General features: G+C 36.1%; 2 protein-coding genes and 1 long non-coding RNA gene across 5 annotated transcripts in view; 1 reads left to right on the forward strand and 2 right to left on the reverse strand.

Annotated features, from left to right (window-relative positions):
* LOC113713035 (uncharacterized) overlaps positions 1 to 9,483 on the forward strand; it is a 30,304-nt gene extending 20,821 nt beyond the window's left edge. For 2 of the 3 annotated variants that reach the window (XR_011822160.1, XR_011822161.1), the window contains exon 5: positions 182 to 4,194. This is a non-coding gene — a long non-coding RNA (uncharacterized lncRNA). Of the gene's footprint in view, positions 1 to 181; positions 4,216 to 5,816; positions 8,696 to 8,858 lie in introns of those variants that run through there. The other variant, XR_011822159.1, reaches the window with a different exon arrangement.
* LOC113713032 (dammarenediol 12-hydroxylase-like) lies at positions 7,517 to 9,368 on the reverse strand. The gene is made up of 3 exons (XM_072068162.1): positions 8,393 to 9,368; positions 8,063 to 8,250; positions 7,517 to 7,966 (listed from the first exon to the last, which is right to left on the reverse strand). Exons 1-3 carry the CDS (start codon positions 9,366 to 9,368, stop codon positions 7,928 to 7,930), a joined length of 1,203 nt encoding a protein of 400 aa, XP_071924263.1. The 3' UTR covers positions 7,517 to 7,927.
* Positions 9,484 to 12,508: 3,025 nt separating the features above from the next.
* On the reverse strand, positions 12,509 to 15,353 carry LOC113713030 (dammarenediol 12-hydroxylase). The gene is made up of 3 exons (XM_027236730.2): positions 13,838 to 15,353; positions 13,118 to 13,305; positions 12,509 to 13,029 (listed from the first exon to the last, which is right to left on the reverse strand). Exons 1-3 carry the CDS (start codon positions 14,811 to 14,813, stop codon positions 12,730 to 12,732), a joined length of 1,464 nt encoding a protein of 487 aa, XP_027092531.1. The 5' UTR covers positions 14,814 to 15,353; the 3' UTR covers positions 12,509 to 12,729.
* Positions 15,354 to 16,238: the final 885 nt, after the last annotated feature.

Raw genomic sequence — 16,238 nt, forward strand, 5'->3', positions numbered from 1 at the left:
ATAAGTTCACATTGAGGCAAAATTTTATAATTCATTTGTAGGGTATGTCCAAGATAAAGTATATATATATATATTTTTAAATCTTGATAAGTCAATACTTTACATGAGTCTTAATTGTTATATCATTGCTTAAAAAAAAAATCAAAAAATTCAAGTGCTTTGAAAAATCCCCATTGTGCAGGTGTTTATGGTTAAGATCGAGGAAAAATTGCAATAATGCTACATTGCAAAGTGGAGGGTCGGCTATTTGCTCAAAAGGAGTACATACTTCAGCAGCCAACTTGAAAAAAAAAAAGAGAAAAGAAAAAAGGGGAATAAAATAAAAGAGAAAATGAGAGAGAAAAAAGAGAAAAGAAAAGAAAGGGGGAATGAAAAAAAAAAAAAAGAAGAGAATAATAAAAAGGGAAAAAAATGAAAAAATGAAAAAAAAAATGAAAAAAAGAAAGAAAAAAAAAGGATTGAAAAAAAGAAAAAGAAAAAGACAGTTTTTCCTTCAATTTTGCAAATTTTGCAATTGAACTCTGGGAGCATTTCATTGGAGATTACATTTTTAAGTTGGGGCAACACCTTGCCCTCTTATGCTGAAATGGAAATGGTAATACATGCCAAAACTGAGATCCCGTCCTTGCATATTTTGACAAAGGCTCAGGCAGAAGAATTCAAATGGATTAAGGAGCACAATGAGTTGCTGTCTCTAATTGATGAAAAAGAGGTTGAATGTTTGTCATGGACAGTGCTATCATCAAAGAATGGTTCGTTAGTTATGACAAGAAAGACAAATCTCGCTTATTTGAAGTGAGGGATAAGGTTTTGAAATAAATTCTTCCGATTCAGGAGGAGGTTAAAGAAGAGTTTGCTCCAACTTGGCAAGGGCCATTTATTGTTCGAAGAGTGCTATCCGGAGGAACGTCCATTCTTACAGAACTGGATGGACAGGTCTTTCTTCTGCCAATCAATTCAGACATGTGTAATAAATTCTTTATCTGATTATGTGATTTTTCTTTTTGAAATAACATTTATGACGGATCAAAGGCGAGCCTTCTTCTTTTCTCTTTGAACATCTTACCCCTAGTTTTCCCCATTGAACCTCCAGAATAATTTAACCCTTCATTTGATAGCCCTCCTAAAGATTGCAAACCCCATACTGGGGTAAATTTTTATCTCCTATTTGTCATGAAAAAAAAAAGGAAAAAAGAAAAAAAAGTCAAAAGCCAAACTGTGGCAATTTTTTCGGTTTTAATACCCTCATACTGGGGCAAATATTGATAGAATGCGGTCTTAGGGTTTTTGAAACCTCTTTGAAGATTTTGCTTTGAAGGCTTAACACTTTTTCCACACCCCACATGACCCCATCATAAAAATCATAAAGTCTCGACCTCCGCTTTAGTGGTATTTCTAATAAAAATCACTTAATCAAATGGCAATTGATGTCAATACACCTTCACCATTTTAAATGGGAAGGGTTGTCGCGCTGATGCCATCCTTTCTTTAAATACATTTCTGAGTTGATAAAGGTCGTTGACAAGATTTGTTCATTAGGTGAAAATCTGAAAGAATGTCTTCTCAAAAAAAAAAAAAAAAAAAAAAAAAAAAAAGAGGAAAAGAGGAACAAAAAAAAAAAAGAAAGAAAGAAAAAGAGAAGGAAAACAAAAGGAAAAAATAGGAAATGAAAACAAAATAAAATAAAAGGTGTGACCTTTGTGAAAATCCGAAAGGTTAAGGTCATCAAGGTGAGATTTTGGAGCACAAGAGAATCATGAACGAAAAGCGAGATGCCGACACTTGAAATACTGGCCATTCATTCAAATCTGATCATTAGAAAAGTTGATTTGTGATACACGGTGGAGTATGGCTGACTGATGCTAGAAAATTGAGAAGATTCAACATAAGTTGCAGCACAACTCCTGGGGAGCAGTTTTGACATCCAAAAGATCATGCTTGCATAGTTCTCAAAGCCAAAAAGACCACAAAGGATCACATGGTGGTGGCATTATATGATCACTCTTTCTGTTCTCTCGAAAACATGAAAAATATGGCACTTGTTAAACATGATTTACACTAAGGCCAATATTCAAAGGAGTGAGCTCCAATTTTGGTAATACATTCCAAATCAACATTGAAAAAAAAAAAAAAGAAAAAAAAAAGAGAGAGGAAAAAAGGGGGCCTCTACACTGGGGCAAATTTAAAAAAAAAAAAAAATTGCAATTTCAAAAGTTATTTCAAAATCGTTTTATATTTTCGTTGGGCATGGGTTTTATCCATCCAACCCCGGCAGGCTCGGGTTTTATCTCACTGACCGTTTTTATTTTGGTTGGGCATGGGTTTTATCCCTCCAATCTCGGCAGGCTCGGGTTTTATCCCACTGACCGTTTTTATTTTCGTTGGACATGGGTTTTATCCCTCCAACCCCGGCAGGCTCGGGTTTTATCCCACTGACCGTTTTTATTTTCGTTGGGCAGGCTCGGGTTTTATCCCACTGACCGTTTTTATTTTAGTTGGGCAAGGGTTTTATCCCTCCAACCCCGGCAGGCTCGAGTTTTATCCCACTGACCGTTTTTATTTTCGTTGGGGATGGGTTTTATCCCTCCAACCCCGGCAGGCTCGGGTTTTATCCCACTGACCGTTTTTATTTTAGTTGGGCAAGGGTTTTATCCCTCCAACCCCGGCAGGCTCGGGTTTTATCCCACTGACCGTTTTTATTTTCGTTGGGCATGGGTTTTATCCCTCCAACCCCGGCAGGCTCGGGTTTTATCCCACTGACCGTTTTTATTGTCGTTGGGCATGGGTTTTATCCCTCCAACCTCGGCAGGCTCGGGTTTTATCCCACTGACCGTTTTTATTTTCGTTGGGCATGGGTTTTATCCCTCCAACCTCGGCAGGCTCGGGTTTTATCCCACTGACCGTTTTTATTGTCGTTGGGCATGGGTTTTATCCCTCCAACCTCGGCAGGCTCGGGTTTTATCCCACTGACCGTTTTTATTGTCGTTGGGCATGGGTTTTATCCCTCCAACCTCGGCAGGTTCGGGTTTTATCCCACTGACCGTTTTTTATTGTCGTTGGGCATGGGTTGTATCCCTCCAACCTCGGCAGGCTCGGGTTTTATCCTACTGACCGTTTTTTATTTTCGTTGGGCATGGGTTGTATCCCTCCAACCTCGGCAGGCTCGGGTTTTATCCCACTGACCGTTTTTATTTTCGTTGGGCATGGGTTTTATCCCTCCAACCTCGGCAGGCTCGGATTTTATCCCACTGACCATTTTTTATTTTCGTTGGGCATCGGTTTTATCCCACCAACCTCGGCAGGCTCGAGTCGCATCCCACTGACCGTTTCTCTTGATTATTTGGTTAATAATTGTGCTTTAACATTCATTTTGTATTTCCTGTTTAGAAGTTCTGAGAGCTCAAACTTTTTCGACTTTGCAAAGACCGCAGTTTGTCAATGCACTTGTTTCATTGTGGTTCACTTGCATTCGAACTACGTTTGACCTGATTCCCATGGTGGGATACGTAGGTAACTCTACATGAGTTCGGTCACATTTTCTGCAATGTTATTGCATCATTTTGTCCAATAATTTCAGCCAAGTGTTGGCTTGTTTATTTTAGTTCAGGTGCAGTTACAAGAGACAGGTAAGCAATTTGGTGTCTACGTCTTTGTCTTGAGTTTCTTTGAAACTCTAGACAAAGAGGGGCAAGCTGTAGACACCAAATTTCTGTCGATTTTTAATATTTTCTCAAAATTTTCTATTTAATGAATTATTTATTTTTTAGCATTTTAATGTGCATTTTTCTCAATTTTGCAGGTTTGTTTAAAAAAAAAAAGAAGACAAAACAACAACAAAAATAAAACTAAAAAAAAATAATAATAAAAAAAAATAAAAAAAATAAAAAATGAAGTCAAAATCAAATTATTACTAAACTTACACATTTTCATCATTTTCCCCACAAAATACACTTAACCCATTCCTACACTCAACTTTCTTGTCATTTGGTAAAAAATAATCATTTTGACCAAACACACACACAAGCTCCTCTTTTTCTCTCCCAATGTACATCTCTCGGCTCTCTCCCTGACAGAACAGAAGAAAGAAAAAAAAAAAGCTCCTTCCGGCTCCCTTCCCTCTCCCAATATACACACACAGAATCAAACACAAGAAGGCAAGCAATCGGGCGTGAGGAGATTGGAATTTCATCAAAATTTTAACTAAGGTCATAAGAGGTATTAACACTTCCATTGAACTATTTCCCATCTTTTCTATTTATCATGTTGAATTCATGTATTATTGGTTGTTCCTGCTGTTTTCTTGTTGTTGCTGCTGGTGTTTGTTGAAATTTTGGAGTAATCCACGAATGACATTAAGGGAAAAGAAATGGGCCTGTGAATGCATGTTAAATGCTTGATAAAATGCCGAAATGGAAAAACGGATTAAAAAGCTGAATATTGTGCATGTTGTTGTCAAAATGGGTGACCATTAACTAGCAAAGATCTGAAAATGTTGGGATATCTAAATATTTTGGAGTTTTGAGCTTTAAAGGCATGGAAGTATTTTTCTTCATTTAGGGGCTGTTTTTGCTTTAATTTAGCCTTTTTATGTTGTTTCTTGTCAAATAAAAAATCATAGTTGTATTGTAGAAGTTGTAAGAGTGTTGTAGTATAATTTTCATGATTTTTGGTGAAGGTTTAAGGGGTTAAAAAAAATAAAAACTGAACTGATTTCTTGGCATTTTGACCACTTTTGGGTCATCTTTTGTAAAAACTAACTCCGAAAATGGAATCTACGCGAAAAATGGAGTGGGGAGGTGTATTTTGAGGATTTTTGGTGGCCGGAGAGGTCACCGGCGGCGGCGGTCGGCGGCGGCGGCGCCACCGGCAGCCTCCATGGCCACTAGCTGAAGAAGCTTCAGCTGGCCGAACAAGAAGAAGAAGAAACGATTGGGGAAGGAAGAAAAGAAAGGAAAGAAAGAAAGAAGAAAAAAGAAAAGAAATTGGGCTAATGTTTTTTTTCTGATGGGCCAAGAGTTAATTTTGGTTGGGTTTTGGAAATGGGTTTTGTTTTATTTTTTTGGGTTTCGGTTGGGTTAGAAGGTTAGAGCCCATGCATTGTTTTTGTTGGGCTTGAGTGATAAAAAGATGGGCTAGCCTGCTCGTTTGGCTTGGACTTTTGGCTGGGCTTAGGCAGTGTTCGGCCCAAAGAAATAAAATGATGGCCCGATAGCCTTTCCTTGCCCAAATCAGAAACCGAAATTTTCACTTTAGCCCCTGACCTTTGGAGTAGTTTCACTTCGGCCCAGAACATTTTAAATTTGTTTCACTAAGGTCCTTAATTTAATTGCATTTTGGTCCTTGAATTTTATCTTTCATTTAATTTTGACCCCTGAACTTTGGAAAATATAATTTCTGTCCCCAACAGTTTTTCAATTTTTGCAATTCAGTCCCTGATGAATTTTGACTCTCTTTATTATGATTGTTTCTTTTCTTTAATAGCTAATTATGCTACTTTTGAATATACTTAACTTGTAATTTTTAGATTTGCTTAAATTTCTTTACGTCTGACATATTAGTGCGAATTTAGTGCTTGTATTATTATTTTCTTTTTCAATTAAATTGGTGCCATGATCCTTTTGTTCATTGTGAGTATAATTAGGACAATTTGACTCCATTTAGTCACCACTTCAAACGGGAGGTACTCCTATTTTATTATTTCAATGTCAATTACGTGCTCTTATGTGCTCCTATGTGTTCCTATGTGTTTATATATCTTTATATGCTTTATTTATTTGATTTAAATATTCATTCAAATTTTCTTACATATGTTTCAGTTAATTTTTATAATGATTCGAGAGGCATTTAAATACCTCAAAATGTAATAGATAGGATAATTAGATTTATTTCATTATATTTTTCCTTTCTAGATTGTAGTTAGGCGCTCCCCGATGTAATAGATAGGTTGCGTGTTTATGTGGCTTATGTGTTATGTGTTTTATCCGCTTTTCTTAGGATTTTGGCATCTAGATATTATGTTTACGTGTTATGTGCTACGTGCTCTTATGTGTTTATTTGTTTTAATTTATGCTTTATTTGTTTCACTATGAATTGTTAATGCATGATGTCACCACACTAGTCCAACGCTAGTTGTGGTTTCTCCCTCCGCTTACTTGCTAGTCCAACGCTAGTAAGGACTTTTAGAAATGGACTAGTCCAACGCTAGACCCTTTAGGTCATCTTGCGCTAGATTCATCTTTGTATGCTATTCACTACATTTTCATGCATATTTTCATTTTTTAGGATCTTTTCTCATTTGCATGATATTCCCTATTATATTATCCCCTACCCGCTATAGGTGCTAATCATGTCATTTAGAATTGCATCTCATTTAAACTAGTTCATTTGCTTGTTCATGTTAGGATAATTATTTTTCAAACATGGGAAATGGGTGATTATAACTTTCTAGTTTAAGTACCCTATTAATCCATGTATAAGAAAATTATGTCACGAGTTTTGCCTCCCGTACCCTTTATGTTGCATTCTCCTTTTCTTTGATCACTTATATATATGTATATAATTTAATTTCTTTTATTTTATTTTAATTTCATCATTTGCATATTCGTGACACTTTCAAGGAATCATTTTGGCCTTCGCAATTAATGCGATTGGTTCAATTAAACCCCTTGAATGAACATTTTGTCCCTTTCGATATATTTAGATTTGCATCCATATAGGAAACATCCAAATATGATAAAATTAAGGGTTAGATTAGGAAAATTTTGACTAAACCTCGCAACTAGCGTAGACTAGGTTGAAAGGGTGCCTTAGGTTTGAGTCAATTGAACCTTTGCCTTCCCTTTCTTCAACCGTGACTCCCGAACCCATTTTCTCTTGTTTTCAAAGACCTGGAGTTGTCAAAAGGGTTTTATTTTATTTTACTTTATTTTTGGGTGACTTGGTACACCAAAACTCAATACCAAGTGGCGACTCTTATTTTTCTAAAAAACCCTTTTAGACTAAATTTTGGACCCAAATTGTCGCATTTTTTTTAAGTCCCATTCTAGGTCCTTTGTCACTTGTTTTAAAATAAAATCACATCTTTTTATAAACACCTTCTTTTTTCCATCGCGAAAAAATGGGGCGCGACAATATAAATATATCAAAATTTTCCATAAAAAAAAAAAAAGTTTTTTTTTTTTTTTTTTTTTGTGCATGTGTGACACACCTGAATGGTCATGTAATATTTTCAATTATATCACCACTAACTCAATTAAATCACCACTGCTCCAAATTAAAATCCTTTATTGCCATGCTTAGAACTATGATTTAGCTTAGGTATATTATTTTTCACAGTCTGCGTTAGTTAAAAACTAGATTAAGGCAGTTGACTAGATGACAATGGACGGAGATGCTTTCTGTCTATTTTTCACTTTACATAGACGGAGTATTTTATATGGATATTTTGAAATTTTGGAGGGATCACGTGATATGATGCAAGAAGCACAGGGAATTATCAATAATTTACTTGGAAATATTAATGCGAATTACTTACAGCCCAGTATCATAGACTAAAGTCAGCTTGAGAAACACAACAGCCTGCTTCATCTCTGTAAGATTACATTATTATATGACCTTCACGCAGAATATTGTTATACAAAACAGAATATTATTAGAGGGGACGAAGGAAACATATAATGGTCCTTAAAGAGGATAAAGGAGAACTGGAAGGCCCTGGGCTGGGCGGGGAATTGGATAATGCAAGATCTTCTCATTGGGAATCAGCTTTTCCCATCTGAACTTGGTCACCACATTATGCAGAAAAGTGCATATGGCTAGCCTTGCATATTCATATCCAGGGCACATATGTGCTCCTCCCCCAAAGGGGACAAATGTATGAGAAGATGGACCATCCCCTTGGAACCTTGATGGATCAAACTTTTCAGGGTTAGGAAAGTATTCTGGGTTCATGTGCATTCCAGTGCATCTGCAGACATCAAACATAAATGTTTATCCTTGGCCGATAATTGAAAACAAATTAATCTCAAGATTTACAAGGCAGAAGAATGTCAAATTTATTTACCATCCATCCTTGAGGGATTGTATATCCTCCATAGTCTGCATCAGTAATGGCCTCTTTGAATCCCCCGAGTGCTGGTGATTTCAGTCTCAGAGCTTCACATGCAACATTCCATGAATACTTCATCTTCCTTAGATCCTCCCAACTGAGTCTGTCTTTTGATTTCTTTAGACGTGCAATTTCTTTTTGCTCTTTCCCCCATTCATGGAAAACATATTACTATTAGCAAAGATCTTTTAGCTTGAAAATCTTTCAAACAAATGAAAACATATTCTTCTGTTTTATCCTAACGTAAACATACAGATGCAGGAGCAGAATTAGCTATTGATTTACCTCTTAAGACCAAGCTGTAAACATCTGGATGCTCTGTTAGATACATCATGATGTTGGTGATTGTGTGGTGTAAGGTTCCATAGGCAGCCTGAAGCGCACCTAATAAATGGCTAGCAATGTCTGCTTCATTAAACAACTGTCCATTGTCATCTGTAGCTTGAAGAGCGTGCGATATGAAGTCTTTTCCTGATGATGAATCCAGGCACTCAATCTTTCTTTGCCTGATCATTTCCTCAAACTCTTCCCGCATCAGCTTTGATGCTTTAATGGCGCGACGGAAAGCTGATCCTGGAACATCAAAGGGTACTGCATGCATACCATCCGTTACCTCCTCTATACCCTTTAGAAGTTTATCAATCTTTCCTTGATTCTCGATTCCTAAGAATATATGACATTCCAACTTCAATACAAACTTTCTTGCAACATCACTAACCTTTACTCTTTCGCAATTCCAATCTGTTTGCAGATGCTGTTTCATTACTTCATCCATTTCGCCAACGTACTCTCGAAGCACATCGCCCTTAAGAATGAACGCCAGGAGTTTACGCAGTGATTTTGAGTGGTTAGTGTTGAGCTTGTTATTTGACTTGGGAAAGAGTTTGTCAAATGCGCTCGGCAACCAATGCTTGAAAAGCTTATTCTCGTTGGAGAACAGAAATTTGTTGCCCTCAGCATCGCAGAAGATGGCCACAGGGAATCCAATCAATGATGTCCTGAAAATATTGGAGGAATATTTCTTCCTCCTATCTGCTACAAACTTATGAAGGCAACCTTGGTTAGCTCTGGAGAAAAAATCCAATGTTTCGCCTACAAGAGGCCAGCCTGATCTTCCTGGCGGTAGCCTTGGCTTTTCAGCAGCTAAGTTGGGTTTTGAAATTTGAGATTTTTTTCTCAAAATAAACTTGTGAAGAAACAGATATAGGATTGGAATTAGAAACCAAAGAAGCAGAAGGAGATGCTGAAATTCCATCATCATGTTTGCCTTTGCTAGCTGTCTTGAGAGTCTTGAGACGGGAAGCAAAGATTAGATCAAGAAAGGAAAGCACAGTTACTCAAACTAGTAATGAATTGCATATTTGAATCCTTACATATACTGATTTCCAGCTAACATTGTTAAGAATCTTTCTTTGTCGACTAACTATAATTGCTTGAATTATTAACAACTAATCATAGGTCTTGATTTGTCTGGATCATTTAACAACTTATGTTCATTTAAATGCTTGACAATGACCATTAATGCAAACTTGTTAACTGTACATTTATATTGAATATTCATTAATTAATTGGACAGTAAGTTAATTCTTGCAGACTAACCAAAGAAATGATGAGATTAAAAAAAAAGTTGGTGATTAGAGGTCCTTCGTTAAGTAATTTCTTTTAATGTACAATTAAAGAAGTGAAAATAAAAATAAAAATAAAAAAAAAGAAGAAAAGTGTTTCCTCATTACCAATGTATTCGTATTTCCCACACACTAATTAAATTTTTTTTTAAAAAAAAGGGTACCCTTTTCCATGTTGATGTAATATTAAACTTCTGATACAAATGATTTGATGCTCAAGCAGTTATTGGTTGGAATCAAATAATTATTAGTACACTAAAATCCTGTTCTATCATGCTTAGAAGTTAGAATTGGAATTTGGCTTAGGACTATTACATTTTAGAGTTTTTGTTTTCTTTTTAAACAGTACTAAATCAATAGTAATTTTCTACTTACCCTTTTGATGATTCGAATCCGTGACTTGTCAATTACTGGTGAAACGTCTTACTGATTAAACCACACTTCGTTGTCAATTATATATTATTAGAGTTAGTTATCGGATTAGATGTTACAAAACAAAGGTGGATCACTGCATGAATTTGGCATTTTACTTTTACCCAATAAAGATAATAGCTCGTTGTATATGATTATTCAACACGTGTTGTCATAATGTGAAGTAGAAATTTTTTTTACCCAGACCAATATAATTTGCGGGCTAATTTGCAACCTCGATTCTTCTGAATTTTCAAATGTAATATCGTGTAAATAATATTGGCACTCTTGTAAGCTTTGGAGTCGCTTATGAACCTAATAAAATATAATATCATATCATATAAATTTCCTAATTTTGATCTATCCTGCTGAACAACTTCAGAGTCGTCTGCTTGCTTATAACCATTTATCCTCGCTAACGATTGATGACTGTAATAATTGGACTATTTTCATGGGGATTTCTGTGCATTGATCATGTTGTGCTTCCATTCCCATTTTACCATTTATTAGTGTTCTTAATCCATTAGCTTAGCTTCAAAATCATGATTGTACTTCATGGAGTGAGGACTACATATTTGACAATCATCATCATTTATTATTACCATATAAAAAGTATGATGAGCCTTAGCAATAAGGAGTAGAAAAGTATAAGCATATTTTAATCTTAGTTTTCGTTATACTTAAATTATCCTGATCTCTTTTAATTAAATTTATTGCATGCTTTTTAATTAGAATTATTGCATTTCAATCATGATGCTAATAAGAAAAATGAAAATTTTCAATAAATTAAATCTAAAAAATTTTGATAATTAAAATTAAAAATTGCCCATTTACAACTATATTCACCAATTATTTTCCTCATCTCCAATTAATTATTGTATGCATTAAAATTATCTCCAATTATTATATTGATAAGTGTGATAATTAAATTTAACTATATTTTATATACATATTGGTTTAGAAGAAAATCATGATTAATAAGAAGACAATAGGCTATAAACAGTTAATGAGAAAACAAAAGGTTGAATTGATGATTAAATTCACTATATTATGTCATACTGATTAAAAAAACTCCAAAAAAATTATTGACAATTATATTAAAAAAATAATAGAAAAGGTTTACATTTTAGAACAGTACACGGGGAAACTCCAAAGGATTCTGCATCTCCAGGGTAATCGTTCCATGTAAGGATGCGTATCCAGTTTGTATTATGCCTACCATATGGCTGGCAATGCCTTCCTGAATAATTGACCATCAGCATCAGCATCTTACAGTATTACCATACATGCTAACAAGGCCTACTAATGTTTTTTAAGTGGTGAACAGCTGCAGTTAATTAGGAGGGTTCTCACCACTGTTCTATCAATTATTCGATTTTTGCCCCCTCATCCCCCCCACTCCCCTCCTCCCCCCACCACAACCAAAAAAAAAAACAAAACAAAAAGGTTCATGACAGTGGTTATGGTAAATGGTCTTGAAAATCTACTAGTTCAATTTTGCTCAGAATATTTGTAATCTTTTAGTACATAACAACCAAAAGATATTTTTGTTTTTCCTTTTAAGTGAGTAGCTATATATATGTGTGTGTGTATGTATTTGACCTTTCTACTCTATTCTACATCCTTTCCGTTCCAACTATGATTCAAATTTAGAACTTGATAGTGAAAATAACTCTAAAAGCAGTCTCCACTCACCAAAAAATCTGCAATTAGGCCATGCTTCGTTGTCACCTTCTTAGTATTATAAATTTGAAGATTTAGTTGTATCAAGAACCTACGCTTTCTATCCAATTCCTCTAGAAATGTATATTTCATTTTCCTCTTCTTTTGTTTGTTTTTAGTTGGGTGTAGCATCCTTCTTTTAAAACGAGGAATTATCAATTTGAAAAAAAAAAAGAGGAATAACAACCCTTACCAACGTGATATAGGATACATATTTATCATAGACGAACTTTACATGAGCACTGGTATATTCAGAATAGAGCTCCTAGTGGATCATAATTTTGAGTACAGCTCCTGCTAATTTTGTCCACAATTCCCAGAGAAAATGTTGCTCAACTTTGGATGAATTGAGCTTGAGAATTGGACCTTCAATCTAGCACTTCCTTAATTTGCCATAAAAAATACAAATATTTTTTAAACTTCACAAGGATACAGTAATGCAAGTTCAATTTTTCAAATTATATTTCACTGGTTTGAGGGAGTTCTAGTGTTGTACTCCTGTAACTTCTGTAAGTTCATGAGGCAATGATTCAGGTTGCAAAAGCTCACCTGCTAACCAATTGACTTCCAATTTTTATCAGCATTCACAAAACATTTAATTATTCCGTAAGCTGACGGTTGTGCTGAAGGGTCAAACTCATGATTGTACAAAAGGAGACAGTAGATTGACAAGTAACGGCTATTGAGTTGCTAGTTGCTAGATATGCATCCTACAGATCAAGAAAAGACACGAATCAAGTGTAGTTAATGCCTTCTTGGGGTAACAACTGGCCCTTTACATCTCACTTTCTGAGCCGAGAGGGAAATAAAAAAGAAAAGAGAAGAAGGGAAATGGACAATCAAATAAGAACAGTTACGGACAATTTAAGGCTTGTGAGGATAAAGGTGAACTGGAAGTCCATGAGCCGGTCTTGGGTATGGATAATGTAGTACTTTCTCATCAGGAATTTGTTTTTCCCATCTATACTTGTTCACCACATTATGCAGAAAAATGAGTATTGCAAGTCTTGCATACTCGGTTCCAGGGCACATATGTGCTCCACCCCCAAATGGGACAAAAGTGTAAGCAGCTGGACCATCACCTTGAAATCTTGATGGATCAAACTTATCAGGGTCAGGAAAGTATTCAGGGTTTTTGTGTGTGGCGTGTGCGATCCAATGAATCTGCAGAAGTGAAACAAAATGACATGTCTGAGATTTCTGTTGATCAAGTACCATGCTTGAGATTTTGGAGCGCAGAAGCAGAATGTACCTTCCATCCTTTTGGAATTGTATATCCTGCATAGTTGAAGTCAGTGATAGCTTCTTTGAATGCCCCATGTACTGGTGGTTTTAGTCTCAAAACTTCGCATGCAACTTGCCATGAATACTTCATCTTCTTCAAATCATCCCAACATAATATGTTATTTGGCTCCTTTAGATCTGCAATTTCTTTTTGCTCTTTCCCCAGAATATGTAAGAAATATTAGAATGTAGGAAGCACCTGACTTAACGATTATCAATTCTAAAACTGGGAAGAAGGAAAAGGAAAAAAATGTTTCTCAGTTACTTCCTATACATATACTTTAGCTTACATATTTCATCATTTGCAATCTTCAGTAAGTAGTTATCCAGTAATATATCATATTATAAGCATTAACTTGTGCAGGGGGCATCTTTGCTTATGCTGACTACCATTGCTTATCTTGCATCTAGTAGTATAAGTCTTGATTTTGGAAAATTACCAACAACAATTCTAAACTGGAACCAAGATGCTTCTGGGGTAATGTATCTTTATCTCTATTACGCCTGCATCTCTGGTTCTATTGGCTTTTTAAATGTCTGAGCTACCATTGATTGCCATTCTACTTCTATTAAATCATTTATTTCAGTTGAATTAATGCAAATCAGGAAGCTCTACCAACTAGTTACTATTATGAACATATTCAAAACATGACCAGATTAAACACATAAACAGCTATATTGGTCTTACCTCGTAGGACCGAGTTATAAACATCAGGAAACTCTGTAAGATACATCATGATGTTAGTAATTGTGTTGTGAACGGTTGTGTAGGAACCTTGCAATAAACCTACTAAAATGCAAGCTATGTCGGCTTCGCTGTAAAACTGGCCACCATCATCTGTTGCTAAAAGCATGTGTGACACGAAGTCCTTTGCTGAAGATGAACTATGCACCGAAAGATCAATCTTTCTTTGCCTAATCATTGACTCAAACTCTTCCCGCATCAGCTTCGATGTTTTGATGGCACGATTCAAAGCTGTTCCTGGAAAATTTAAGGGCATTGAATGAAGACCAGTTGCTATCTCTTCTATACCCTTTTCAAGCTCATCAATCTTTCCCTGATTGTCGATGCCTAAGAATGTAATGCATGCCAATTTGAATATGTACGTTTTCGCCATATCACCAATCTTCACTAGTTTGCACTCGGCATAGATCTGCAAATGCTGCTTCATTATTGCATCCATGACACCAACATATGCTCGTAAAACATCTTTCTTGAGAATGAAAGTCAGGAGTTTATGCAACGCTTTTGTGTGCTCAGTGTTAGGCTTATTATTTGACTTGGGAAAGAGCTTGTCAATTGTGCTTGGCCACCAATGCTTGACAAATTTATTCTCATTAGAGAACAGAAATTTGTTTCCCTCAGCATCACATAAGATAGCCATGGGGTAACCTATCAATGATGTCCTGAAAATCTTGGAGGAGTACTTGTTCCTCCGCTCTGTTACAAACTTTTCAAGGACACCCTGTTGAATTTTGGAGAAATACTCCAAAGTTTCACCTACAAGAGGCCAGCCTGTTCTGCCTGGTGGAAGCCTGGGGTTTTTAAAAGCAAATTTGCTGATTGCAACAAGAGATTTATCTCTCAGACTGAGCTTACAAATACACAGATATACAAAAAGAACCAGCGACAAAATAAGCAAAAAAATCTGTGATAATTCCATTGCCTTGATAGGATACTTGCTGATTCTTTGTGCTCCAAGATGAGAAACGTATATTAGATCATCAAAGAAGAGGGAAAGAAAAGAACCTCTCTAAGACCTGGAATGAAGTTTCTCACTGCAGATTAAAACCCTTGTATGATAAATCTTGGAAACGAAGAAAGATCCTAGCTGCATTCATGGTGGTTCCAGCTAACTTGTAGATGAACATATCACTGGAGGTTTCAAATCAGTGAAGTCAAAATAGATAACTGGAGATTTGAAAGACGTTGTTCTGTTTTTGAACTTCAAATCAGTCCACTCAAGTAGCCTGTTGCAGCCCCCCGGGCAGATCGACTGGTTTCCGTAGTCCCCTCTTTAGGGGCAGGTCACTAGATCAACCCCTGGGAGAGCTAACGCGCTGTGAACCTTGGGGCAGGGCTCTCACAGCCGCAGGGAATTAGTCGGGCCCAATAGTTCCGGATACCCCCGTGTCGAAAAAAAAAAGAAAAAAAAAAAAAGCCTGTTGCATTTGAGAAGAACCAAGAAAATGAACAAAACCAGACGTTGTGTTATTACAGTGACTAGATTTGTTTCATCAAAGGCTCTAATTTCCGAGATGTGGAGGAATTAAATAATAGATTTATAAGTTTTAGATGTGCAGTCTCCACATGGCTAGCAACATCTTGATGATCTCAAGATCTGAAAAAGTAATAAAAAAAAAGCTTGTTGACCAATATTTTTGTACTCTTTGTGTGAGGACCTAGTCTCACACCGAAAATGTGGCTAGCAAAGGAATTGTATAAAAATTTAAACCCATGGCTACTTAGTAACCTGGATAATTAATTTTTAAGCTCATGGTTCTGCTCAAAAGTTATTTGGATCGATTCTCAGGTCTAAAGTGTTACAGTTGATATAGAGCAAACATGTTAGCTACTCGTATGTTATGATTTTGACTATGCAAGAGAGTGTAAGGATTGGACGAATCTTACAAGGCCATAACTTAGATTAATCATTTTGAACCCGTAGTTCTGCTCAAAAGTTATTTGGATCAACCCTTGAATATAAGGGGTTACACTTTTCTCTGCAATGATTAATTAGCCTTGCTTCCATCTACGTATTGGATGAGGTTCCTTGCACACTGTTAGCTAGGCAAGATTCATCTTAAAGAACACTTTAAGAAAATAAAATTAGAAGAGTGAAGTTGACTTATTCTTGGGGGCTATTGGATGTTAATTGAGGTTACTTCCACTGTTAAGTACTGACGTAAATTAACAAGAAGTACAAGGATTAACAACACACCCATCTATCCTATCATCTACAAGGTTGCTTCATGAAATGGTGGTCAGCAATTCTGGAAGCTCAGGAAAGCAGAGGAGATGCAGATCAGGTGAATGCAACCATCAACATCCTCTGGCAGATTTGGAAAGCTAGGAATGATAGAGAATT

This window comes from Coffea arabica, chromosome 10e, assembly GCF_036785885.1.
Source record: "Coffea arabica cultivar ET-39 chromosome 10e, Coffea Arabica ET-39 HiFi, whole genome shotgun sequence".
Lineage (NCBI taxonomy): Eukaryota > Viridiplantae > Streptophyta > Magnoliopsida > Gentianales > Rubiaceae > Coffea > Coffea arabica.